Here is a 24,227-nt window from a genome sequence, read left to right as displayed (position 1 = left end):
CATTAGATTTATAACACTTCTAATTTTACTAATTTAGCATGTGGTTAGTAAAAGAAGTAAGTGATTTCTAAAGTTTTGAGTTGAGTGTCCTTTAACTTTCATTCTTGTCATGCCTTGGAATTGTTCACTAAAAATAAAGAAATGCATCAGCCAAAAGCCCCGATTTTGAAAAGTGACTGGACTCTGCGTGTCTCTGATTTTTGTGCCCAACTAGAAACATCCTAAAGAGCCCAAAATTTCAGAAAATACTGAGCACCCACCCTCTGAAATCAGGTCCCTTGAAGGTGTCATATATTGCATGTCTAAAAATGTAGGCACCCAAAATAAATCACTTTTTAAAAAACCATGAACAAAGTGTTCTAAAGTTAGGCATCTGAATTCATAGTTAGGCGCTTAATAAAAGTGACCTGATTTTCAGAGATTGAAGCAGTGGAAGAATTGGTGATCTGTACCCCTGAAATCTGGCCATTTTCATTCAGGTGCCTAACTTAGACACCTCAGTTTGAAAAAAGGGGCCATGGCCGTTTGGGGGTAAACGCTGGAAGTGTCGGTTGGAGTTTCAGCTGCATGGTGTCAGTGAGAGTGGTGCAGACAAATGGCTCTAAAAACTTCCCTTAAACTTGAAGGGCGTCTCTCCATTTTACTGCACCTGGTGAAATCGCTTTCAGCAGTGCAAAGTGAGTATAAAATCCTACTATTCAGATTGGGTGGCATTTTACACTTTTTCCTGGTGTTAATGACCGCACAAGGCAATGAAGAATCAGGCCTTTAGCCCAGTTTTCTATCTAAGAACTTCATGATTTTATGACAGGGCTGAAAATGCGAATGTCTTTCCAACTTTTGAGCTTCACTTTGTAGCTCTTTCCTGAATGCAGGTTCTCTCACAAAAACCTGCTCAATGCAAATGCAATTCCTGAAGCAGTAAGCTTTAAATTAAGCTCCATATTCAGCCTGTCTATGATACGAACGTTCTAACTAAAGAAGTCGTAGCAGAAAAGATGCTTCCTTGTGCTCCAGTGCTCTGCCAGTGCAAGTTAATGGACTGAGTCCCAATTAAATAATCTTTGTTCTTAGCATGAAGACGGTAGTGCAGTAATGCAATTTAAGGCCTGCAGTAAAATGTCTCTTCAGAAGACTAATAGATACTTAGCTGAAAGCACTTCATCCTGCGTATTAATTGTTCCCTAGGGATCTGAAGTCCCATCTTTTGCCCATTACAGAAATAAGAGGGCTGCAACGAACTTACAGGCCATTGGGGTTTTGCTCAGAGGATTTATTGAGGTGCTAGCAGTCAGTATTAGGGGGGGAAGCTATGAATCAAGTTTCATACAAGACGCATTGGAACCATCTCTCCTAAATATCCCACTGAACTGGCAAAAAGAATGTTGGATTGTTCTGCTTTTTATTGGGCAGCTCCCAATGTGCTATTCTCATTACATGTGGGCAGAGCTCAGTCGCCTGTAAGCAAATATTTGCATTGTAACAGCTGGTGGCTTTGCAATGCAGTGCTAGGTGTGACCTTTTTAAAGCCATCCAGCTGAAAAAAACCCAGCTAGGGTTCTCAGCCACTCTGAACACCACAGCTATAGCTAACCAAGACCGTAATGTAACCGAACCAGGAACTCAGTCGTGGTCCTCAGTGAAACATGGTGTGCAGTGCCCTATTGTAACGAGCAAGTTTGTGCTTCCACAGAGCTCGTCGTTATTCCATCTTGCTTCCTCTTAGGCAAGCTTTTACTGTCACTGGGGGCTTAATTTTGTGTTTCCAAATGTGGTTCCGTCTCACCTTTGGCAACGGAACCGCATGTTTGTGCTTCGGCTTTTCCAGTTCCAGTAACAGCAGCAACACGTTCTTCAGGGCATTTCCCCCCCTCCAATACTGTAATTAAATCTCTGGCCACAAAGACACCCTGGTCGCCACTTAAACCACAAACCTGACAAACTCGATGGTCTGCTCCACAAAACACAGGCTTCTTATCATGTGCCCTTAAGGAGAATCTGCCCTAGTTCTCTGTAAGGTTTTATGTAGATGAGGCGTTAGAGGGCAAGATAATCACAGGCATAGGCCTGATGTGCCATCCAGCGGGAGATGTAGTCGGACACACATACACCCACCCCAGTCAGCCCATTGTATTCCTGCAGGGGGCACTGTTGCACCCAAGCATGCCCATTTCACTCCACGGGCACAGCTACACCACCCAGCATATTACACCACAATACACTAGAACAGTGACAGGAAAGCTTTTTATGTCTTATGTCTTCTTCCTCTTTGCAGGAGGGAGAGTCTGAGAAGAAGGACCCATTTGAGGAAAGTGGCCTGAACCTGAGCCCGACTGCGGCAGAGGCCAAAGAGAAAGCGCGCGCCAAGCGGGTGAACAAAAGGGCTCCACAGATGGACTGGAACAAGAAACGGGAGATTTTCAGCAACTTCTGAGCCCGGACAGCAGCTCTTCCCCTTCTCCCCACCCTCCAAACTGAACATCTCCAACGCGCCCCAGCCCCATTCCTGGCTGTTGACCCAAGACGCTTTGTGCTCTGCTCTTCATTGGTTGCTTTTTGCAAGGCAAATTTTTAAAAAGTGTCTTTTATGGACAAGTGATTCCAGTAGAAATGTGACCAAAGCTCCTCCCAGCATTCACCCGGCTGCCTGCGGTTTCCACATTGCTGCTGAGGGAACACTGGAAAGATTTCACTTTTGCTTCTTACCTGCTTTATTTTGGTTTTTACTATTTTGAGCTTCCCCCTGCCGCAGAATCCCAAGTGGGATATTATGCATTCCTGTTTAAAAGGCTCACACCGAGGGCTCCCAAACTGCACACTCTCGTTCGTTTCAATTCAAAATATTCTAGTTTGTTTAAAAAAAAAATTGAAAAAATCCCACTCGAGCTACAATGTTCAATACTCTCATGGTGGGAGATTGGTGAGTGGCTATACATTTCTCTCTTGTTGGCTTCTCTATTGATTTAGAAGGGTTGGTGGGGTTTTTTGTTTGTTTTTGGTGTAAAAAAGAAAATTTCCCATCTGTTTCTCGTTAATGCTGGAACCGTGTCCCCCGGGATCCCTTTAACCAGTGCAATAAAAGCCCTTTTCTCAGCAAACCTTTTCCCTTCTGTGCTCCACCCCCGCCTCCCCTCAAAACAAACTCTGGGTGTTGAGAAAATGGTAGGACTTAAAAACAAAAAAAACCCCCTACAAAACCCAACAACCCAAGCCTCAGATGTGCATAATAAAATGCAGAAATGGCAGGAGAGGAGGGGAATAAGCTGCCCCCCGTCCCCGACAATAAAGGAATGTCTGTGTTTCCTGTTAGCACATCCACACGCAAGGATTTCTGTCCCCAGTCTCTATTGGAAGCCCTGTGAGAACAAACTTAATGAGACACTGGAAACATGGCTCTTCAGGCGGACTTCAAAGAAGCACAAGTGAGTGTCTCATCAGCTGGGAACGGAAATCCTTGAAGACCTTGCTTTGGGAGGCACTCATGAAAACAGGGCTTCAAGCAGGAGCAATCCAGCGGCCGCTCTTCCACTCACATGCTGGCTTCAGAACCAAGCCACAAACCGAACCTGCTTCGCTATTTCTGACTCAGGTTTTAAACCTCTCCCATTTTCCTGCTGATCTCTCACCAGCTGCATTGCCAACCTGGAAGAATAACAAGCAAGCTCTCTCTGTTGTCTTATGTTGGGCTGGGCCAGGCCCGTTGTAGCAATGTGATCTGGCATGTGGATTGTCTTATGGGAAGACTGAATACTATCTGCTGGTCCACACCGTATTATCCTAACTGTTAAACAGGCAGCAGGGCTGGCGGGGCAGACAACTGCTTTGGCTTTAGGCCCCTCTTTGAAAACACCCTGCTCTCAATGTTAAAATGTACCATTAAAGCTATCTTACATAGCCAGGACTAAACTAGCATAAAATCTTCACTACTTACCTCGGGCTTCAAATGAGGGACACTAACGAAGAGTAAATTAAACGTGTACTAATGGCTTCCAGGCAGTGGAGTTGTACTGGGGCTGGATCGGTGCCGTAGAGAGCGGGACGATTCCTGTTGCCTTCTTACCAAAAGCTAACAAAACAGCCTTTTTGGCTGACGTGTATTTTGTAACAATGGCAAAAATAGTATTAAAAAAGCAGGTGGGGTGGGGACTGGGCGGGGCAGACAGTTTAGGTAAATGACCACCTTTCCCCCCCCCCCCAACTAATGACAAACTAGGGCAAGAACATAAGATTTGCAATGGTATTTACGATAAAGCACATGGTTCAGTTTTTTGGCCCCAGGTTACCCTCAGACTCCGTATAATGGACAAGTGGCCTTTGACTTCGTGCACTATGGTCTTGTTAAGGTTCTGTGTATATTTCATAATACGGAGCTACAAAAGGTGCCTTATAACATTTACTGTTCCTGTCAGTAGATGGATGTATCACAGCACCGTGGGGAAGGAGGGGACGGGACGGATGCTGTAGCAACTGCCCAGGGGGTCTTTGGCTTCTTTGCAGGGACCAGTGAAGTGCAAGGCTGTGACCATACTGAAGACAGGGCTTTTGGCTGGGCTTTCTTTTAGGGAGGATGTACAGTGTTAGTGGGGCAAATGGATGCAAATAGGATCTTGGAAAGAAATCTCTGCAGGTGTTTGGCTGTAAACCCTGGGACTGACACCAGGTTGGACAGAGTTAGTAAGAAGTTTAGAGCTTTTCTTCCCTACAGGAGTCTCATCTTGGCCTCTTACCTTGCGTGGTTTCAAAAGACAATTTGATGACGGGGGGAGATGGGGGGGCCGCTTGCTGTTGGCCACAACAAACAGTTGCTACTCTAAGAAGTCAGTAACACAAGAATCCTTACACTCATGACATGCAGATTGCTTTCAATCCCTGCACTTCCAACCACGCCAGAGACAGTATGTGTGTCTGCTAGGGGCAAAAGCTCCCCAGTTACATTGCAAGGTAGATGTTAAAATACAGCATAGCAAACAAGGAAGTCATTCTCTAAAAGCCTGTAAATACCATATTACTTGCATAAGACAGAACCAATGTAGTTGAGGGGAAAATAGCATGGTTGTGTTTTCTTTTTAATGCTGATCAAAAGAAATCAGGTATGCAAATATATACCAAGAAGATTTTAAAATTATCGCTGCATAGTCCATGGAAACAGCTCATGGTTAAAGCACTTATCGCTATTTCTGACATCTAGTAGCTCTGTAATAATAATTATTCAGTTTCTGTACATTTAACTTGAAAAACCAATACAAGTATAAAGCTGTTATCTGCATTGTAAAGACAATGTATACTGTAATGTCAATAATAAACTTTGTTTTGCCATGTACAGCTTAAAAGGGTAATTAGTCTGTTCTTCATTTCAGTCTTGGTGTTGTAAAGAGCTTCAGAAAGGAAGCACAAGAGTGTGTGTTATTAAATTCCATTCCCTTCACTGGCTGGTTAGAAGAGTGGGCCAAACAACCTCTGCAGTTCTGCAATGGGTTAATAACTTGCTTTGAATGGTGACTTGCAACAGAGGAAAATTGTTGGTGCCCTTTTTAGCTTTTTGGAGGTATAAGGGGGCCTGAAAGGTTTGATTTTGGTTTACTACTTTCTGAAATTTAAAAATGTCTAGTATTGGCTTCATTTCATGACTCTGAAATCCATATTTCTCAACACTTAATTGGAAAAAGCTGGGTATGGGGAATCTTTAGCACAAAGAACTTTTTGCCCAAGTGTTGGGGATAAAGAGGCATAATCTAAACATTTTAAAAGTTTATAAAAAAAATCACTTCTCTCAATCAGCTCTCTTCCTTGGTGTTTCTGATGTTATACACCCGCTACTTCTCCAGCTTTAAGTAGGCCTCACTGTAGATCAGACTTCGGTTTCTGATGTGGGATGGGGGCAGGGAAAGAGCATAACTTTGCAGGCATCCATTAAACATTAGAAAGAAGCCAAAAAAAGAAAAGGAAAAAGCACAAGCTCGATGTCCCCACCTTTAATACAGAGAAACTCCCAACCTGCAGTTCTTACACCTGAGCCACAGAGCCTGGCCAGGTCAGGACCGAGCACCGCAGATGTGATGTGTAGGCTGAGTGGGTGACAGCTCTGGAATAAAGATTACGCAGTATTATGCAAACAAAATGAAGCAGCCCTTCCACTCCAGCCCGTTGCTGATTTAGCCCCTGTGCTAGGCAAAGTTTGCGTGATGCTTGTGCAAGAACAAGCTGGGGGAATCTTAACCATTTCAGTAGCAAAGTTTCCCCCAGCTTGGGCTCAGCTCCTCAAAGGCAACTAAATCTCTCTGACGCTCTGGACTTCAGTGCAGGGCTGCTTGGAAGCACACTAGAGTCCCATGGGGGAATTCCTGCAGTATTTAGGGGGATTTTCTGTTTCCTTCCCCCAACCTCCAGCTGTGATAAAGCTGGCTGAGGTGTTCTCCTGTTTCCATTTCAGTTGGCCCTCAGTTCTTTATGGGTTAAATCTGGACACAGGAAGGATCAGTCAAAACAATATTTATCATCTGATTAAGCCAAACCACCACAGCTGCTACAGGAATGGGTGGTTCTGTGACAGATTCCCCCTACACCCAAAATTCAATAGCTGACCACTCCAAATTTCAAACCCATTTGACAAACCCCTTTGCAATCCAGCACCCTTTGAAAGGCAGACCCAGCACCAGGATCAGAAATAGAGCTACGTTTGCATCCCCATTGTGGCAGGTGTCAAAGGAAAGCATTTATGCATGTGCTTAAATCCTGCAGACTTCAGTAAGGTTGAAACACATGCTTGAAGTGCTGTCCTGAATCAGGGCCCAAGCTCAAAACAGTTCCCACAGGGAGAGTGTGTTCAGAGCGGGGCAGCGTTGCCAAAGCTGAACTTAAGAACGGCCCTGCTGGCCGTTCTCTGCATCACTCTCGATGCTTCCCCGGTTCTTGGCTACCAGCAAAGCCCCAATTTCCTGGTCTGGGTGGCTGGGCTCATCTTTATGAAGCCCGAATTGTACCTTTTTAATGTAATATTTCGCCCCATAGAGGGCTGCTGCCCTGCTGCCTGGTCTGCCCATTACTCCCATCCCTGCCTCCAGCTGGCCCTTGCCCTGCTCAGTCGCTATGCCTTCCAGCTGGGTTGGGGAATGAGGCCACCACGGTTCCCTCCTGCACTGTAGAGATGTCAGTAAAACCTTAATAAAAAAACCCACCTTTCTTAAACCAGTTTGTGCCCAACCAGCTTGAGGCAGGGACTCCGGGCATGGCCGGGCACCGAGCTGGCGGAGGTCTCCTTCCAGCTCCATCAGACACTGCAGCGTGTAGCATTTCCCCATTCCCACTGTCCCTGCGCAGTGTTTGTGTTAGACACCTACACCCAGGGACTGCCTGCAGAGCTGACTCAGCAGGATGGCTGCATTTCAGAGAGCTTTTCCTCTTCAGAGATCTGCTCTTGCTGGGTAGCTGCTGATTCCCATCCCATCTCTCCGCAGCACGAGGTCTCCTCTCCCCCATCCCCTCCCTGCTCCAGGCCCAATGCAGTCTTACTGGGGCTCAGAGTCCAGCGGCTTCACAACCCTGGTGCAGATCTGCTGCTCTAGGAGGAGCAGCCATTCCCTCAGCATCTCTTTGCAGCCGGGCAGATGTCCCTGTTGAGGCACTCTTTGCAGCGAGGGTTCACAGGCAGGCAGATCTGCTGGCCGAAGCCCACGAGGAGCCAGTTTATCTCACTCCAGAGATCCCTACAGACCCAGAAGGGAGATGAGTTTTGTAAAGGCTGCTGCTAGGCAGGACTGAAGACAGGCTTCTACCTGAGCTCACAATATGGCTGCTGGCTGTGCGATGCACTGGCACCGAATCCCCACTGCACCCGTGGCCGGGCCTTACACCGTACACATTCCAGAGGCCACTGCACGGAGAGCGGAGCGCTGGTTTGGAGCAGTTGGTGGGGTTTCCTTCCTGTTCAGCGCCTGTTATGAGTCTCTGATACACAGAGAAACTAATTGATCATTTAAGATATCGGCCAGAGTTCATCCCTGGTGAACGAGACCAGCAGACAGATCACCCCGATTAGATGGTGGAATGGCCTCGGGCTGTGTTAAACTAAACTGGACAGTAGAGAATGCGCAATAGGGCACAAGTCCAGCAGCACAGACTAGGGGTGACTAAAGTCTCTGCCATCTCTGACGTCTGTGAACCGTCTAAACAACTGAACGAGTGATGCTCCCCGGGAAAACAAGAAATAACCTGCGGCCAAGTCCCAGGCCTATGTGCTGCAATGCCAGGCTTCCTTTCCTGCTGCGGCCATGACAAGGGGAGGGGACAGGCTCACTGAAAATGCCACGGGGCAGGGTAGGAAACAGCTCCGCAGGGTTCTGCGCACTGGATGCGGTAGCTGCTTGTTGCCATAAACCACAGCAACGAACAAAAGATGCTGCAGGCTGGTACTGGGGAAAGGAGTGCAGGTGGCAGTTTCCTGTGAAGATTACAATAAGGAGGAGGGAGGGGACTGTCGGGGGGGTGTGTGTGTGAGTGTGAGAGGATTTCAGAGCCAAGCAGCAGCTGAAAAACAGCCCAGATCCCCTGTTGCCTGAGGCACCTCACCTGGGCAGCCAGTCCTCCAGCGCCGCTCTGGTCTCCTCGGGGGTTTTAGTTTCCTTCTTCACCCACTTCAATCTGTTAGAAATCCTGTGCACATGGGTGTCCACACCTGGGGAGCAGAGAGGTTGGAGTCAGGAGGGAACACCTGGGTCAGGAGGAAGCAGGGTCTAAGGAGTTAAAGAAGCAGTCCACTCAGGACCCATAGCAGATGCACCAGGCTGTATTGGGAGGTTCTTCCATCTGAGGGCAGATGCCAAGTCGGTTTTTGCTGTCCAGAAGTAGGGCCCTAGGAGGCAGGGTACCATGGCTGGAGTAAGTGTGTGTGTGGGGGTGTCATAAATTGACATAAAGAAGGAACAGCAAGGTCTTGCCAATGGTGAAAGTGTGAAACAATCTCCCCCTCCTCCCAGTCTGCCATTCAGAAGTGCCAAGATTTGGGGCTTGAGTTGGCTTGTAGCTTTTTCCTTAGTTTTATGTATCCCCAGCCCTAAGCTGAACCCTTTGCAAACAGGCAGGTTGTCAGTCCTGAGGTTTTAGCCTTTGAGGATATGTGGCAACCTCCGACCTCCGCACCTGAGATGGCAAGGAGCGTGTGAGCTGGTCTCACTGACGCCACCGCGCTCTTGTAGAGTGCTTTTCATCCACAGAGCTCAGTGTGCTTTCCATGGGAAAGGGGGCGGCGTCATGCCCACCCGGTGGCCGTGGAAACTGAGGGGAAGTGACTTGCCCACGGTCACACAGCTGGGCAGCAGCAGAGGTGAGAGCGACTCTCGGGCCACTGCCCTATTCACTGGACCATCTGCCTCTCTCAAGGACCCTGGACCGGAGTTCTCAGATCAATGCAAGGTAAGACTTTGCCTTTTCCTCTGAATTTTCTGCCAGTCCGAGAAACCCTTAACACTGCCCAGCTAGTCCATGTCCCCAGCGTCTTGCCCGTGTGTTGGGGCTACTTGCTGGCATATTTCAGAGCAATTATTTTTGGCACTTCCCTATGAAAACATGGATTAAACCAAGATTTACTTGGGAGTTATGACTAATGTCTTGGGGGTGGGGGAGGCAGAGTTATTCATTCTCCCTGTTCTGGTAACTACCAGGCTAATCTCAGATTGTTAGTCAGAAATGCAGGAGCAGATGACAGAGCATGGACAAGAAGGAAAAAGAGCTCCTTCCATTTCCAGCTCATTCCATCAACGCTACACAGCCAGGAGGATGCGGGTTGTACAACAGAGGTCACAGAAACGGCCCAGGTGGGTGATGTATTTGTCAGCTTGCTAGCAGCACGAGGGCACTTCGTTTATCGTAATTGGTCTGGCTCCGTAGCAGTGTTTTCTGTGTGTATTGTACCCGTAAGGGCTGAATGAACAGAATGCTGACTCCCCAGAGGAAGAATGGGTTTGCTCATTGTGATTTCTGTTTGTTCGTTCAGTAAACCCTCACGGTCCCACTCCGGTCATCCACAGCGCTTGGCGCTTTCGGTGTGTTCAAACCCCCCGCCCCAAAAACCCAATACCTACAAAAGCCAGTCCTCACCACGTCACCAAATGAAAATCTCCCTCTCTTCCCCCAAATTCTCCACCCCTCCCACACTCCCCACTTCCCTCAACACAGAACAGCTTGCAAGGGGCCCTCAAGGTCAAAAGATTCAGGCACTCTCAGACCAAAGGATGGGCAGTGAATTTCAGAGTCACACCTGGAGAATGGCCTGTGGCCTCCTCTAATCCCACAGGAGCTCTGGTGTCTACATGGATAGCAGGCATGGCAGCATCACCCAGGGACACAGCTGATCTTTCAGACAGAAAGCCCTAATCGGTCTGGAAGCTGGGTCAAAACCAGCATCGTTAGCAGCATTCTGAAGCCGAGGCAGCCAGCACATGTCCTACATAGCCCCCAAAGGTCAGGATTGTTACAATATTTGTATTTCAGTGATTAAGTAGCCAATAATTATGGAGTTAATTAAACAATGCTCAGGTGTTTTAAGATGTACTTTGTCCCAGTAATTAAGTTACTGGTACTTTATTCTTTAAGTAGGCAGCAAGGGAAAATGTGCCAGAGGAGGATTTCCAAATACAGGACCCTCGAGGTACGGAGCCGAAAGAAGTGCACCGATTTACCAAAGCACCGAGCTCCCACATGTTCCCACTGATCCACTGGGAGTCCCTGCAGTAACGCTGATCTACCAGGGTTAGCAGCACTCAGGGCTGAGGGTTACTGTAAGACCCAAGCCCTGCCAAGCCACAGAACAGTGTTGAAGCGTTACGGCCAGACAGGGTGTCAGGAAAGGATGCGAGCCAGCTCAGAATGGCTCAGAACCAGGCTGAGCAGAAAGTCAAAGCCCTTTCCAGCTGCAACCATGACATCTGCACTGCCAATGGATTAATATGGGAAGGCTAGAAAACAGCAGCCGCCAAGCCCCAAAGGCCACTGCCGGGAGTTTGGCCATTTTGGTTATATCTTGAAGGATGATAAATTGGGGGGAGGGGGCAGGGGTGTGTGCACGCGTGCATTCACATAATCGAAAAGACTTCTCTTCACTGGGAGCCTGATCCTAGAAGTCCCTTTGACTTCAGTGAGGGAGTTCTCTGCATCAGGGGTTTGCTAGGTGGGTCTCAGCATCAAGTGGGGTTACCTCTCTGCAGGGATCACGATGATTAAGTCATGAGATGTCGCTGATCATCTCAAGAATTTTACGAGGATGCTATAGAGAGGGGGCTCCTTTCTAGACACATGGCCCAAAAGTGGTGGGACGTGGCTTTGAAGGAAGCCATGATTTTCCCAGGGCGACATCACTCTGAGCAGACTGGGGCCACAGGCTGCCCACTGTGAGAAAGCCAACGCATTTGACTTACAGTTTGTTTCACCATAAACAGTTTTCTTTGTGGCGGTGTGATCTAGCAGGGCACAGGACTGGGGGCCAGGACTTCTGGGTTCTCTTCCTGCAGGGGCCTCAGCTGACATTAGGCAGGCTGCAAACGCTGCCCCTTCGTTTCCCCAGGAAATGCATTTAATAATGGTACACAAAGAGTTTGGAAGGCTCAGGGAATGTTTGAAAAGTGCTTTGAGACTCTCAGATGAAAGGCTCCAAGCACAAAAGTAGACTATTGTTAGATCAGCCGTGACAGACTGGTCCTTCTGTTGCTAATTGAACAAAACCCAGGAAATCGCCGTAAACAGGAAGAGTATAGCTTTGCCTCCTAAATCAAAACACTGCGTACAATTCCTTGGAAAGCTATCAGAGCTCCCTCTGGACTCTCCTCCCCAACAGCGGATTAACTGTTCAGCAGGAACAACAGACTCAAAAGCTTGTCAGTCTAGTGCGAGAACCACACTTGGTAAAGCCGAGTTTCAAGACACAGTTGTGGCCTGTGTTGAACTTGGTATTGAATTTTCACTCCACGCAGGCGTCACTCATCAGGTGGTAGCATTACCAGGTTTCCCATGACTCTCTCTGATTAAGCACCAAACACACTTGGAATATTAATCTGTCCCCACAGACCTTGATGCATACCTGGAGCTCCGTCTTAGCCTAACAGAAAAGCTAAGAGGGCAGTGCCACCTGCTGGCCCTGATGAGCTAAATCAAAATCCTGCCTTACCCAAATTCCGTTCCTTTAAAATGAAGGGGTACAATCGCTACCAGAACCTCACTCCAATCCAACCGTGCCTCTGAGGCCCATTCCCACTATAAATCCAAGAAGGCTTCAAATGATCAGCCCCATCAGCTGAAGACATCGAAACAGGACCTGAATACAGTGCTATCTAGGCCTCCAACTTTTTAAAGTTTCCAGTACCAGAAATGGGGCAGAGAAACAAAGACACTGATTGCCACAAACCTCTTGGCTGACAATTCCACAAGGAAACTTGTGGCTAGGAATTAAAATTAATTCCAATTCAACCTAAAACAGCCAGTTTCAAACAAAATCCTCCCAGGGACTGTCCGCAACTAAGCTCTTTCTAAGTATAGTTGCAAAAATCAGACTACCTCGGTCCCTTCTCCAGCTGGCTCTAAAGGACCGTTTCTGAAGTGAGATTTGTTTAAACAAAAAATACGTTGTTATTTAACAGAGGCATCGTGGAATTACATCTGCACTGCTTTGCGCTTTTCATCAGGGGACCTTAAAGTGCGATACAGGTCACCACACATCCCTAGTTATTATTAATTAAGAATAAAGGCATTGTTTAATCAGCACACCTAGGAGGTAGCAGTTAGACCCATTTTGCAAATTAGTAAATCCAGGCAGAATAAGCGACTAGCCCAAGTGACTTCACCAGCCTTAGAATCCTTCTGGTATTGAGATCTATGGTTGAAAAGCTCCCTATAAGAGCAAGGTAATATGATGTTACAAGCAATGGATTAGGAAAGATTAGGATTGGGAAGCGTGGGCGGATCACGGGAGAGCAGCGCCCTACACACTGCAAAACATACCGATCCCAGTCACGTTGTTCCAGGCAATGTCCATGAGCAAGTGGGCCATCTTGGGCCCAACTCCCGGCAGGTTCATCAGCTCCGCAACGGTACTGGGGACGTCACTCCCGTATTGCTGCTTCAGGATTGCGGTCGTCTGTTTTATGTACTTCACCTTGTTCTGGGAAACCAAAGCAAACTAAGTTCCCATCCAAGAAATGCAGAGGAGAAACACGGACTAGACAACAGAACTATTTCCTTCATTTGAGGGAACTGACACGAGTTTGTGGAGGAAAATACAAACCATGTCCTAGATTTATCCGACATAGCAAGAAGCTGCAATGTGATCACCTCGAACCATGCCTGGGATGATGCCAACAAGTGCACTCTTGTCCTGGTACAGATTGCTAAAACTGGGATAAAATACGGCTTCCAAATTACGGCGGATCAGGATGGAGTCTCTCGTAAGCAGGACATGATACATGATTGCCTGCAGCAAGGGGGAAGAAATGAGGGTCTATGGTGGGGTGAAAAAAAAGGAAATACACGTAAAGGGAGAAAGGAGAGGAATTCTCGCTAGCAGGTGAGTGGAAGAGGTGAGAGTAGCAAAGGAGAGTAAGAGAGGTAGGGAGCATGAATGGAACAACAAGGGGCACTGCTTTGGGAGAAGTCAAGATAAATAAATAGGCAACGACAGACTGAGGACAAGTCACTTGAAGCAGAGGTGGTTCCCAGTTGCCATCACAAGTCATTTGGATAATTTTTATGGAAGAAGGGGGTGAAGCTTGCAAAGGCCGATCCAACCACCCCGATCCGACTCATCTCTTTGTGCCTCGGATATTCCTGAGGCAGCTCCAACAGTTTGGGGACCAAGGGCATTATTCGACTTCTGCTTAGACACGCGGCCATCCACGACCACTATGGTCTGGCACTCACCTTCCAGAATCCCACCGGGTAAATGAGCTGCCCCAGAGTCACGTCATCTGTCTGCAGAATGTTGTCCACCGTGAGACCATGCTCCCGCAGGCGCAACATGGCTGCCGAGGTCACCTGATCTTTGGTCTGGCTGGACAGCATCAGCGACAGCAGAACCTGATAGCGCATCACCTAGAGGATGAGATGGGAGATGGAGTGTCAGAGACCACTGGACTAGTCAGGGCTGGGATCCTGAAAGTTCTGGGTCTGGGGTCTGCAAGCCAGTGGGGTGCAGCGACACACACAAGTGACGTGCTTATCAATCTGTACCACGTGGGCCTCGCCTCAGCTCTTACCTTATTACTTAAATAAAAGAGATTGCAGCCGAGAAGAGTCAGAAATTGCATCGACTTCCGTCTCCCCAGAACCCCTAACGTTTTCCTCTTAGGTAATCACTCCTTACAGAAGAGCAACAGCGAGTTATTATAATAACTCGCTGGAGTTCATGTCCGTGGAATCGGCATCTCCGCAAGCTTAACAGTTGAAAGATAGAGCTGGGATGTTCAGAAATGCCTAGGTGATTTAGGAGCACATGCCCTTGACTTTCCATTGGATTTGTGCTTCTAAGTCACACCCACCTGACTCCTATTGGATTTCAATGGGATTTGGATGTCTGATTCCCACAGGCCTCTTTGAAAGTCCCAGACTAAGGGCTTGTCTCCGGGTTAGTGCAGGGCCAGCCAGGGCGTGGATCTACAGTGCGCCAGCTTGCCACGCAGTAACATCCCACATGGGCACTGCAGTGAAAGTCACTCACATGGGACATTCTAATCCAGCAAACTAGTGCACTGCAGGGTCACACGCTGACTTACCACACAATAACTCACCATGTAGACAAGCCCTTAGAAATTAAAATCAAAAATGCTCTGGACAGATCATTTCACTGAGATGAATTTGTTTCTCCAGACTCAGGCCTCATAACACTGTCCAGCATGTGGCATGGTCACCAGAAATACCCTCGTTGGCTGAATTCTGATCTCACACCAGCATCAGTCTGGAGGCACTTCACTGAAGTGAGTGAAGTTGCTCTGGTGTAACGGAGCAGAATGTGATGTGGTGTCTTTAATTCCTACTTTACCGCTGAGCTAGAATTTCCTCCCCTCTGTGACTCTCCACTGCAGACCCCGTCTTCCCAGCTAGGCACCTGGTGCTGGGGGCTAGCATAGCTGACTAAGATGATTGCAGAACATTTCGGCTACAATTCCAGCTTCAGACTCCTCAACCCCCTAAAAACAGCCCTTGAAAGTTCTGGCCAGCAGCTGGAAAAGCCCAGGGTTATTGTGCTAGGGGTTATTACAATGCCTAGGTTTATCTTGGAAGGAATAAGTCTATTCCCTTAGGGAAAAGAGTTATTTCCCAGTGAGGACTTGCGGTTCTCTTTAACCCCAGAGTATCACTTTGTGCTGGTTGATGTATCTTTACGGTGTCACACGCTGTCTCAGACTAAAGCAGAAGCTAACCATTTTCACTAGGGACTTCAGACTAGAACATGACCCCAGTCCTGGGGCCAGAGATTATGAGAAGAGCAATATGTCAAATAAATCTACCCAGTTGCATCTTCAATATCGTCCCTTTGGAGCCCTGTGGGCTGCTCAAGTATATGTTGCTGAGCTGTTATGCAGAGATCACCAGAGTCAGCCTGCCCTTTATCTAAATGTTTTCACACAAACAATGCCATTTGATAGAGTCTCCCTGCAGCCTCCCATCACAATATTGCACCAGGGTTTGTTTTTTGTACTGTTGCAGATGTGTGCAGATGCTCCCTTTGGAGGACTGCGTCATTCTGGGCCTCTGATTCTGTGCCAGGGACTTGGGGAAGCACAGCACCATTCTCAGCATGCCCGCGTTTTTAAACAAATGTTTTCTTAATGGTGAACGAAGGGGGAGAAATACTAGATGTGTGTCCTTTTTTGCTTCTTTATAGTGCATAAAAGCAGCCTGGAAAGTTTCCTTCTGCTCCCCACCCAATTCTGCTTTGTTCTTTGTGTTAAAGATTTAAGTCTTGTCTGCTCTTTAGATCCTGCAAAACTCTGTGGCTGACGAGAGAACTGGCAGGATTACATCATCAGATAAGCCATCTAAGAAAAAAGCATAACCGAGAAGGGATTTGCACACAGACTGTTTAAAACTCTGTTACTATCTATTTAACTCAAATATCTAGACACGGACCCTAAAAGTTCCTTTGGCAGAGGGCCAACACCTTTGCCTCTTCAGTTACAGGCCGAGAGCTCTCCCAAACCACATGTCCAGACTCAAACACAAAGGGCACGGCAAGTCTATTATTGTAAGACCTTGCGCGCTCTAGGTACAAACTCACACTCCTTTAGTTAAACCAGTACAAGGCTCCTGTGTGGCTGTGCGTAAGTGGGTGGTTTGTCCCTTTATGGGCGATGGGGAAATGGGGCCAGCCAGCCCTGTTCTGAGGCAGAGCCCCTTTAAGAAAAAGGGGTTGGGCCTGGGAAAGGGGATAATCAGACCCAGCTGGAAAGGCGCCCCCCCCCCCAACTTCCTATAAAGGCTGAAAGAGCTCAGCTGAGGAGAAACTGCAGCAAGCTGTTTGGCCTGCAGCAGGAGGAAGAGACCCAAGAAGAAAGGCCTCTGGGCCCCTGCAGCCAGTTTTAGGCAGGGGAACAGCTTGGTTTTGTGTTACTCTGCAAGTTTAGTATTGCCATAATAAACTGTGCCCGGAAGGAAGGGCCTGGACAGAATCTGGGTGAGGCATTTAATCCTTCCTGGGCTGAGGGGAGAGGGCAACAGCCTATAACCCGCTTAGGCCTTTTCTACCTGAGACAGTGGCACCAGTTTAACTTGAAAGCAGTTTTTAAACATATTAAAATTGCTGCAAACTCCTGTGTGGATGCTCTTAATTGGTTGGAGGGCTTATTTCAGTTTCTTAAAGCTGCTCTTATGAACTTCAGCTAACCCAAAATAAGAGTATCCAACCAGCCTTTGCACTGGTCCAACTGAAGTCACTTTAGAACTTACATTAAACTAGGGCACCGGTGTGTGGAGACCTGCAGGCTGCCTTTATCCAACAGAGAAGAGCAAAAAGGGACAAGCAACTTCCTTCCCTCCCCGTCCTTGCAAGTCGCCTTTACACGAGATGCCCCATTGCAGTTTCCTGCTAGAATCCAGTGTAACAACCAGAAATTATGTTGAGAGAATCCCATTAGTAATGCTCACATTGATTTATTTTGGGAAGAGGTGGGTTTCCCAGCTCCTCTTAATGCTGGTTCCCCTCTCTGGAGACTGTTGAGCTAATCAGCTAGAAGAGACTTATCCATGGCTCCCAAAAGGATTTCTGGAGCTGTCTTTATGAGCCACCAGCCTACACCAATTGGCAGGGACCACCAGAATATTTTTCCATTGCTTCTGCTCAAAACCAGACATCACCTTGCTCCCTGGCTCACAAACCTTAAGCTTCCCATCAGCAAGTGTCTCCATTTAAGATGGAATTAAAAAAAGAATCACGTCACTAATAAAAACCACATATGTGGCATACATCACTCTTCATTAAGAGCATAAGAACTGCCATGTTGAGTCGGACCATGATCCGTTTTGCCCAGTATCCTGTCTCTAAGAGTGGCCTGTACCAGAGCTTCAGGTGGAGTGTACAGAACAGAGCAGCTATGCAGCGATCCACTTGTCTTCCACTCCCAGCTTCTGGCAGTCAGAGGTTTAGAGTTGCCCCAAGTGTAGGGTTAAGTCCCTGCCCATCTTGGCCAATATCCATTGATTGACCTATCCTCCATGAAATTATCCAGTTCTTTTTTTTACCCCTGACTGTCCCCCTCCCAGTGTTTGTGGGCTGCAGACTAGAAGTTACTTGCACCAGGGAGCGGTTTTTAGCTATCTAAAGCATCTAGCATGTTGGTGGTGGCGGCACCCCTGTCTCCTATTCTCTGCCTTTGGCACACAACGGTTCAGTCTCCTGAGGGCTGACATGCTTCAGTCTAACCCAAATTAAGGGGTCAGTATGGGGTAACTGGGGGAAATTAATTAGCAGAGCTATGTAGGAGGTCAGGTGAGATGATCTAATGGTCCCTTCTGGCCTTAAACTCTACAAAATTAAGAAACCTGTTTCAAGTTTTGAGTGAAAAATGAACCTTCAGATCTGGAGGACTGTTTTGCACAGCTCTGCTGGCCACTCCACTTCTCTCCCTATGTCGGAGCTGCTGCCTAAGTGGAGAACAGCGGGGGAGATTCACACTGTTTTTCCATAGCATGTCTCCAGAGCCTGGCACTGAAGGGAGCTCCTTCACCACATTTTGCACTTGGGGGAAGGCAGCATCCACACAGCTGCCGAGACTCTTTCCTCTGGTGTGTCTTTTCCCCCCATATCGTTCCTAACACTTAACATATTATTAGAGAATGAACAAGGGCAGATGCTCGTGGAGGAAGAATGAGCAAGAGGTGAGGGCAAGTCTCCCTCCCACAGTTCTCATCTTCTGACTTGCTAAATACTTAGCTCTGTGTGATGGGGCTGACTGCATTGGCCTTTGTTGGATGTGGCTTCTAAGTACTTGTTTGTAGGATACAATTATCTCACTGTGCGTCTACGTGCTCTCCTACTACGCAGCAGTAGGGGATACAAGGATTGTTTGTGTGCAGGGCTGAGAGGAGCAAAACGAACGGCATGGATCCCCAGCTGAACTCTGTGTCGCTGGCCCCACAGTAAAACAGCGTCCACCCCTTATCTTACAGTGACCTGCCATGAGCTCTCATTGGGCCTCCAGACCAAAGGATTAAGTCTCTGTCGCAAAAGTCGGAGCACAGCAACCCTTCATCATACTGGTTTCCACCAGGGAAGAGTCTCTTTAGTTGTAACACTCAAGGTCAAAGCAGAGGCATCAAGATCAGGGCTGATGAAAGGGACGGTCAAGTTCAGGTAATGGGATGACTGACCACCCCATGGAACAGCCCTTCTTTGTCCTTCATGCCCAGCAAGGAACTGCCAAGGAGAACTCATCATTCATCTGGCAAGATAAACCACTCACTGAGTGACCAGAGGAATTTACACCATTTCTCATGGCCTAGAGTTCTCATACCTTTCAAACTTATTTTCCATGGCAGAAATATCTAGACACACACATCCCTGGGCAAATCACAGAACCTCTGTAAAACTAGGGTAGGGCACCTGCCCTCCAGTATGAAGGACTGTGAGATCTACAGCTGGAGAAAGTTGCACAGTATTGTCTGTTGCTCAGCTAACGCTCTCAGGTTGAACGGTGAGCTGCGTGCTTTACCTCTGGAGGTGCGCTGGTGTCAAAACACTTCTCAGCCCCCATCTGATCCACAGGAGCATCCTTATTCTGTCTCATTTCCCGGATATTATCCAGCTGCTGCTTCCAGTTCCCTGGCTCCCATTTCAGTCTCTTGGAGTCAGTCTCCTCCTTCTCAGCAATGCCTCCTTCCAAAGAGTCATAGAGAACGCTGACTTTCTTCCCCTTCCTGCTGCTCTTTGATGGGATGGCTGCCGTGCTGTGGGCCCGATTTCCTGAAAGAGGGAAAAAGGGACTTTCAGATCACAGCCTTTGGAATAAGGGGGGCCAAGTTTCTCCCTACACCAATACAGCGAAGCCATGCAGCCTAAAGTCGGGCTAAGGTTCCACCACTCCCTGCTTGTCCCGCAAGCCCTCCCATCTGGAACACAACCATGTCCACAACATACAAGTAAGGCAAGTTCTCCAGTGTAGACTTATGAGTTGTATAAGAACTTATTGGAAAACGGCCCCTTTCACATGTAACCGCGCGCACACACAGCATGACATGCTATCCCGTCTCTGGCCTCTGCACAGGGCTGGACCACGCACAAAGGGCTGCCTTCTGAGCCGCGGCAGCGCTTATCTCCGGTGCCTGCCAGTGCAGGGCTACGCTGGAGCCGGCTTGCCTCCTGGGTCATGCCAGGGGCAGAGTCCGTTTAATGGCGCCTACTGTGGGGTCTACGACAGCCCTCCCGGCTGGGGATGGGCTTGGTGACCCGATGGGGCTGTTCCACCCGTAGCCTCTGTGAGCAGGAGCTCAGAGTTGGATTAGCTGGGCCAACGCTCCCACAACAGCGACTGCACGGGGCCGGGAGTAGGTGGGTGCAGGCAGCAGCTCCAGCAGGGGAGCGACCCCTTAAAGTTTACATCCCCTCATAGCCAGTCACCCCCCACGTCAGATCCTCTTCCAAACCCACATCCTAGCCCCCCCCAGTGCACCCCACTTTCATCTCCCAGTCCCACCTCCAGTTCTTCCATCCCGTCCCCAAGTCCTCTCCCCTTCTCCCTCCATGCACCCCCACTTCCATCTCCCAGCCCCTCCCCCTCCATGCACCCCCACTTGCATCTCCCAGCCCCTCCCCCAGTTCTTCCATCCCCTCCCCAAGTCCTCTCCCCTTCTCCCTCCATGCACCCCCACTTCCATCTCCCAGCCCCTCCCCCTCATGCACCCCCACTTGCATCTCCCAGCCCCTCCCCATCTCTCCCAGCCCCTCTCCCTCCATGCACCCCCACTTCCATTTCCCCCCGAGCCCCAGTTCATGCTGGGGGAGCCCCGCTCCCCCCCCCCGCTCGGGGGCTGCCGCGGAGGGGGGGGCAGCCCTGGGCTCTGACCCCTCGTACCTATTGCTGCTGCTGCCGCCTCCCCCCGGGCCCTGCTCAGCTGCCTGGTCACCATCCTCCCGCCGCCGGCCGCAGACAGCAGGGGACTCGGGGCTGCCGCGCACATGGCTCCGCTGGACTACACGCCCCAGCATGCCGCGCGGCAGTCACGTGCCCCGCCTTACCCGGAAGGGGCGGGGCGGGTCCTTCCGGCCGGAGTGGGCGGGGAGCTGTGAGCGGGGTGAGGGGGCTGGGCCTGCTGGCCGGAGGGGTGAGTGTCCCCGGGGCCCGGCAGCGGGGAGCTGTCTGGAGGGTACTGCCCGGGGAGCGGGGGGGGCTGGGTGACATGGAGGGGTCCCCTCCTCCCCCCCCCCTCGAGGGGCTGGGGAGGGGCCAGTTGGGGGGGGTATTGCCTGTGGGGCTGGGGGAGGGTACCCCCTTGGGGAGATGGGGCCTGGGGGGTTATGTGGGGTCACCCCCCACCCCGATGGGCTGGGGATTTGGGGGGCTCCAATGAGGGCTCGGTGCACTGGGGGGTTATAAAGAGGGTATCCCCTGGGAAGCTGGGGTAGGGGGATGGGGTTTGTTGTGAGAGCGCCCCCTTCCCCCTCCCCCACTCACCGTGAGCAGCTGGAGTGTGGGTATTTGGGGGTCACAGAGGGCCCACCCCTGGAGGCTGTGAGGTTTATCGGGGGCATCCATTGTGGGGGAAATTGTACGAGGACCCCCTATAAGTAGCTGGGATATTAGGGATTGAAGGGGGTTATATAGTGGTCTTCCCATGAGAGCTGGGCTATATGGCTACTAGGGAGTGGATATGGAGAGGACAATTGTGGTGGTGATAGGATGGGGGACTGTGTGGGAGAGGGGTTATGGAAGGGGCCTGTCCCTCTAGGGAGCTGGGATATGTGTGGGGGGGTGGGAGCGGGCACTGTACAGGGAACCACACCTAGATATGTGAGAGAATGGGGCTGGGAGAGTCTTATAAAGGGATCACGCACAAAATACATATGGTGGATGTTGGGGATTAACTTGTTCCCAGTACTCATGGGACAGCAGGCCCATTGTGGAGTTGGGACCCTCTTTCTCACATAAAGGAGGCATATGTGATGAAGAGTATATTTATTTAGCACTTGCCATATTTCTGTAGCAGCCACTGACGCTGTACCTGGTCTAATGGGAGCCTGTTTTGTGGTGGTGTGGGAGAAATGGCTTCTGAGGGCCTTCACTGTTTTTGGTTGAGATTGACACACCTACTCCTTGTACCCCTCTAGCCACCCCACTGTAGCTGGTGTGATGCAATATTTAATTAGTTTCACACTTTTGCCATCACTTCTCCTTTTTTCATTTATTGCTACTTTCAAAATTTGCTCCAAGATGAAATTTACTGTACAAGGTTTTTAGCCTGGGAGCAAAACACCTTATGAGTTCCTATAAAATAAAACAACTGTACAGTTCGAAAACTGACGTGTGCTGGTCAGGCATTTGGTGCTGCTTTATTGCACATACAGCCCTCTGGGAAAGTGCTGCCACAGACAGGGACGTCCCCTAGCTAGCTCGAGGACATGTTCAGCAAAGGTTACAGTGGCACAAGCATCCCACAACCTGGCAGCATCGCCCCTGCCAGTGTCTCTTCCCTGATCTGAAGGGAGTTCACTCCTTGGCCTGTTTGCAAAGACTTGCGAGAGTAGAGCTGTGTGTAAATATCCCATTGAAAAGTGAGATGGATTCCAGCGTTGCCTGGTTCTTAGGTTCTGTCTACAGCTCTCTATAGTAACTGTTCTATGCATGCAGGGGCCTCTTGGTGTTTTCTTGTCAACAATGGCGAAGCAGCAAAGCAAGGATCCTGGGTTAAAGGAGAAGTTTAAGAGCCTCTTAGGTCTGGGACCATCCCGGGCTAGTTCCAAATCATCAGAGGGCAAGCAAACAGAGTTTATCATCACTGCAGAAATACTCAAGGTAAATTGTTATAGGGTTTGAGGACTGAGTTTAGAGTATGAGCTGAGATGAATGGGCGATGAGCACAAAAATGGAGGGGGTGTGACTTGGTGGTTAAAGCTGGAGACAGGGAAACGGGACCCCTGAGTCCTATTTCCAGCTTTGCCACTGACTCAGTTTGTGACCTAGGGAAATTCACTTATCCTACTTGTCTCTCAGGTCAATCATAGATAAAATGGGGATAAGGTTAAGTACCTCATAGTATTGCCGAGTCTTAATTAGTTAACATATCTGGGTAGTTTGAGATGCCTGGCTGAAAGGCTCTGTGTCAGTGTAAAGTGCTATTATATTAGGCTAAATTAGAGCACACTTTCCATTTCTCCCTCATTCTGTCATCATTCTACATGAGCTTTAACCTGCTGATGTTGCTTACAGCTTCATTTACGTGCATCTCTGTGGGGGTGGCTAATGGTTAGGCTCTAAAAACAATTTTTAGACAATGTGGAGCTAATTTGATAATGATCCAAGTGGTCATTTTGAGAGCTGGAGAGGGATGTTTCTGATGAAGAAAGGCAGAGCCTGGATTATCCTAATTATTTCCATTCTTCTTTTCAGGAATTAAGCGTAGAGTGTGGATTAAATAACCGGATACGAGCGATCAGTCAAATCTGTGAAGTAGCAAAAACCAAAAAATTTGAAGAGGTATGTTTGCTGTTAGGTGTAGGGTAAATGTTAGGAGGATTGAGATAAGCTTTAAGCAACAGCCTTTGACTTCTCTTGTAACAAGACACTTAGGTAATTTGGCCTACCTTTAACATTGTTATAATTGTTGTAATCCAGAAAGTTATATCTTGCATTTTTATTGTGCTGTACAAACCTATAAGAAATCAATGATCCCTGCTCCAAAGACCATTGGAACAATTTAACAGATGTAGTGGAGCATTCTCCATCACTGGCAATTATTAAATCAAAATTAGATCTTTTTCTAAAAGACATGCTGTAGTTCAACCCAGAATTATTTCAAAGATTTATTAGAATTATTATTATTATTATTATTTATATAGAATTATCAAAGAATTATTATTACTTCTATGGCCTGTATTATGCAGGAGGTTAGATGAGTTGATTACAGTGGTCCCTTCTGGCCTTAGACTCTATGAATCTGTATTCCTCTGATTTGGACAGTGGAAACATAAACTGTACAACAAAGAGCTCACACTCCAAAGCAAAGCAGAGAGAGCATCATTGAAAGGCTTTCCAGGACAAGTAGCTTTAAGAGGTGCTTAAAAGAAGACACAAAAGTTATTATACCTGTTGTAGGGTAGTGGGATGCTGCTCTTGACTTAACCTTATTAGTAGCTGTTACAGTCCTGCAGGGAGGTGTCCACTAGTTCCCTCTGACCTAGAGTTGCTCTACGAACAAACAGGCACTGAAATAACTTTAAATCAGCTTTAATTCACACTCTTAATTATTTCTGTGCAAGTCTCTGTGTTAGATGCTTTTTATATCAGATTGTCATGTTGGTTAAACTCAAAACAAAAGCATCCACACAGAGACTTGCATGGAAATAGCTAATGGTATGAATGAAGCCAGTCCAGTCATTTTGTTTATGTGTACGCCAACTTTCACTGGGCAGATGTGGCGCACAATTTCCACTCTGGCTATAGGAGAGGTGTGTGGAAGTAGCACTCAGGGAAGAGGGCATTAGGAAGCTACGAGGCGTGAATCTTGTTAACTCTTCCCAGCATGACTTGCCCCAATTCAAG

At 48.4% G+C, this 24,227-nt stretch overlaps 3 protein-coding genes across 6 annotated transcripts in view; 2 read left to right on the top strand and 1 right to left on the bottom strand.

The window, feature by feature from the left end:
- NHERF2 (NHERF family PDZ scaffold protein 2) overlaps positions 1 to 5,320 on the top strand; it is a 92,401-nt gene extending 87,081 nt beyond the window's left edge. The window contains exon 7 of one of the 2 annotated variants that reach the window (XM_074965019.1): positions 2,276 to 5,320. In XM_074965019.1, the coding sequence (XP_074821120.1) occupies positions 2,276 to 2,434 (159 nt within the window). In that variant the 3' untranslated portion in view covers positions 2,435 to 5,320. The remainder of the gene's footprint in view (positions 1 to 2,275) is intronic. The other variant, XM_074965018.1, reaches the window with a different exon arrangement.
- On the bottom strand, positions 5,150 to 20,661 carry NTHL1 (nth like DNA glycosylase 1). Of its 3 annotated transcripts, none has more exons than XR_012641197.1 (7): positions 20,544 to 20,661; positions 19,185 to 19,435; positions 13,900 to 14,070; positions 12,985 to 13,144; positions 8,566 to 8,671; positions 7,176 to 7,703; positions 5,155 to 6,082 (listed from the first exon to the last, which is right to left on the bottom strand). XR_012641197.1 is itself a non-coding variant. In XM_074965020.1 (6 exons), the coding sequence occupies exons 1-6, from the start codon at positions 20,647 to 20,649 to the stop codon at positions 7,580 to 7,582; spliced, it is 918 nt and encodes a 305-aa protein (XP_074821121.1). In that variant the 5' UTR covers positions 20,650 to 20,661; the 3' UTR covers positions 5,150 to 7,579. The 3 variants fall into 3 exon arrangements, 1 of the variants encoding a protein (XP_074821121.1); XR_012641198.1 differs by having other exon boundaries at positions 5,159 to 6,082; positions 7,510 to 7,703; XM_074965020.1 differs by having other exon boundaries at positions 5,150 to 7,703.
- A 97-nt stretch (positions 20,662 to 20,758) lies between these two features.
- Positions 20,759 to 24,227, top strand: part of TSC2 (TSC complex subunit 2) — a 42,899-nt gene continuing 39,430 nt past the window's right edge. The window contains exons 1-3 of the mRNA XM_074965015.1: positions 20,759 to 20,793; positions 22,317 to 22,481; positions 23,076 to 23,162. Coding sequence (XP_074821116.1) covers positions 22,344 to 22,481; positions 23,076 to 23,162 — 225 coding nt within the window. The 5' untranslated portion in view covers positions 20,759 to 20,793; positions 22,317 to 22,343. The remainder of the gene's footprint in view (positions 20,794 to 22,316; positions 22,482 to 23,075; positions 23,163 to 24,227) is intronic.

This window comes from Natator depressus, chromosome 10 (genome assembly GCF_965152275.1).
Source record: "Natator depressus isolate rNatDep1 chromosome 10, rNatDep2.hap1, whole genome shotgun sequence".
Lineage (NCBI taxonomy): Eukaryota > Metazoa > Chordata > Testudines > Cheloniidae > Natator > Natator depressus.
This window is presented reverse-complemented; position numbering and strand designations above follow the sequence as displayed.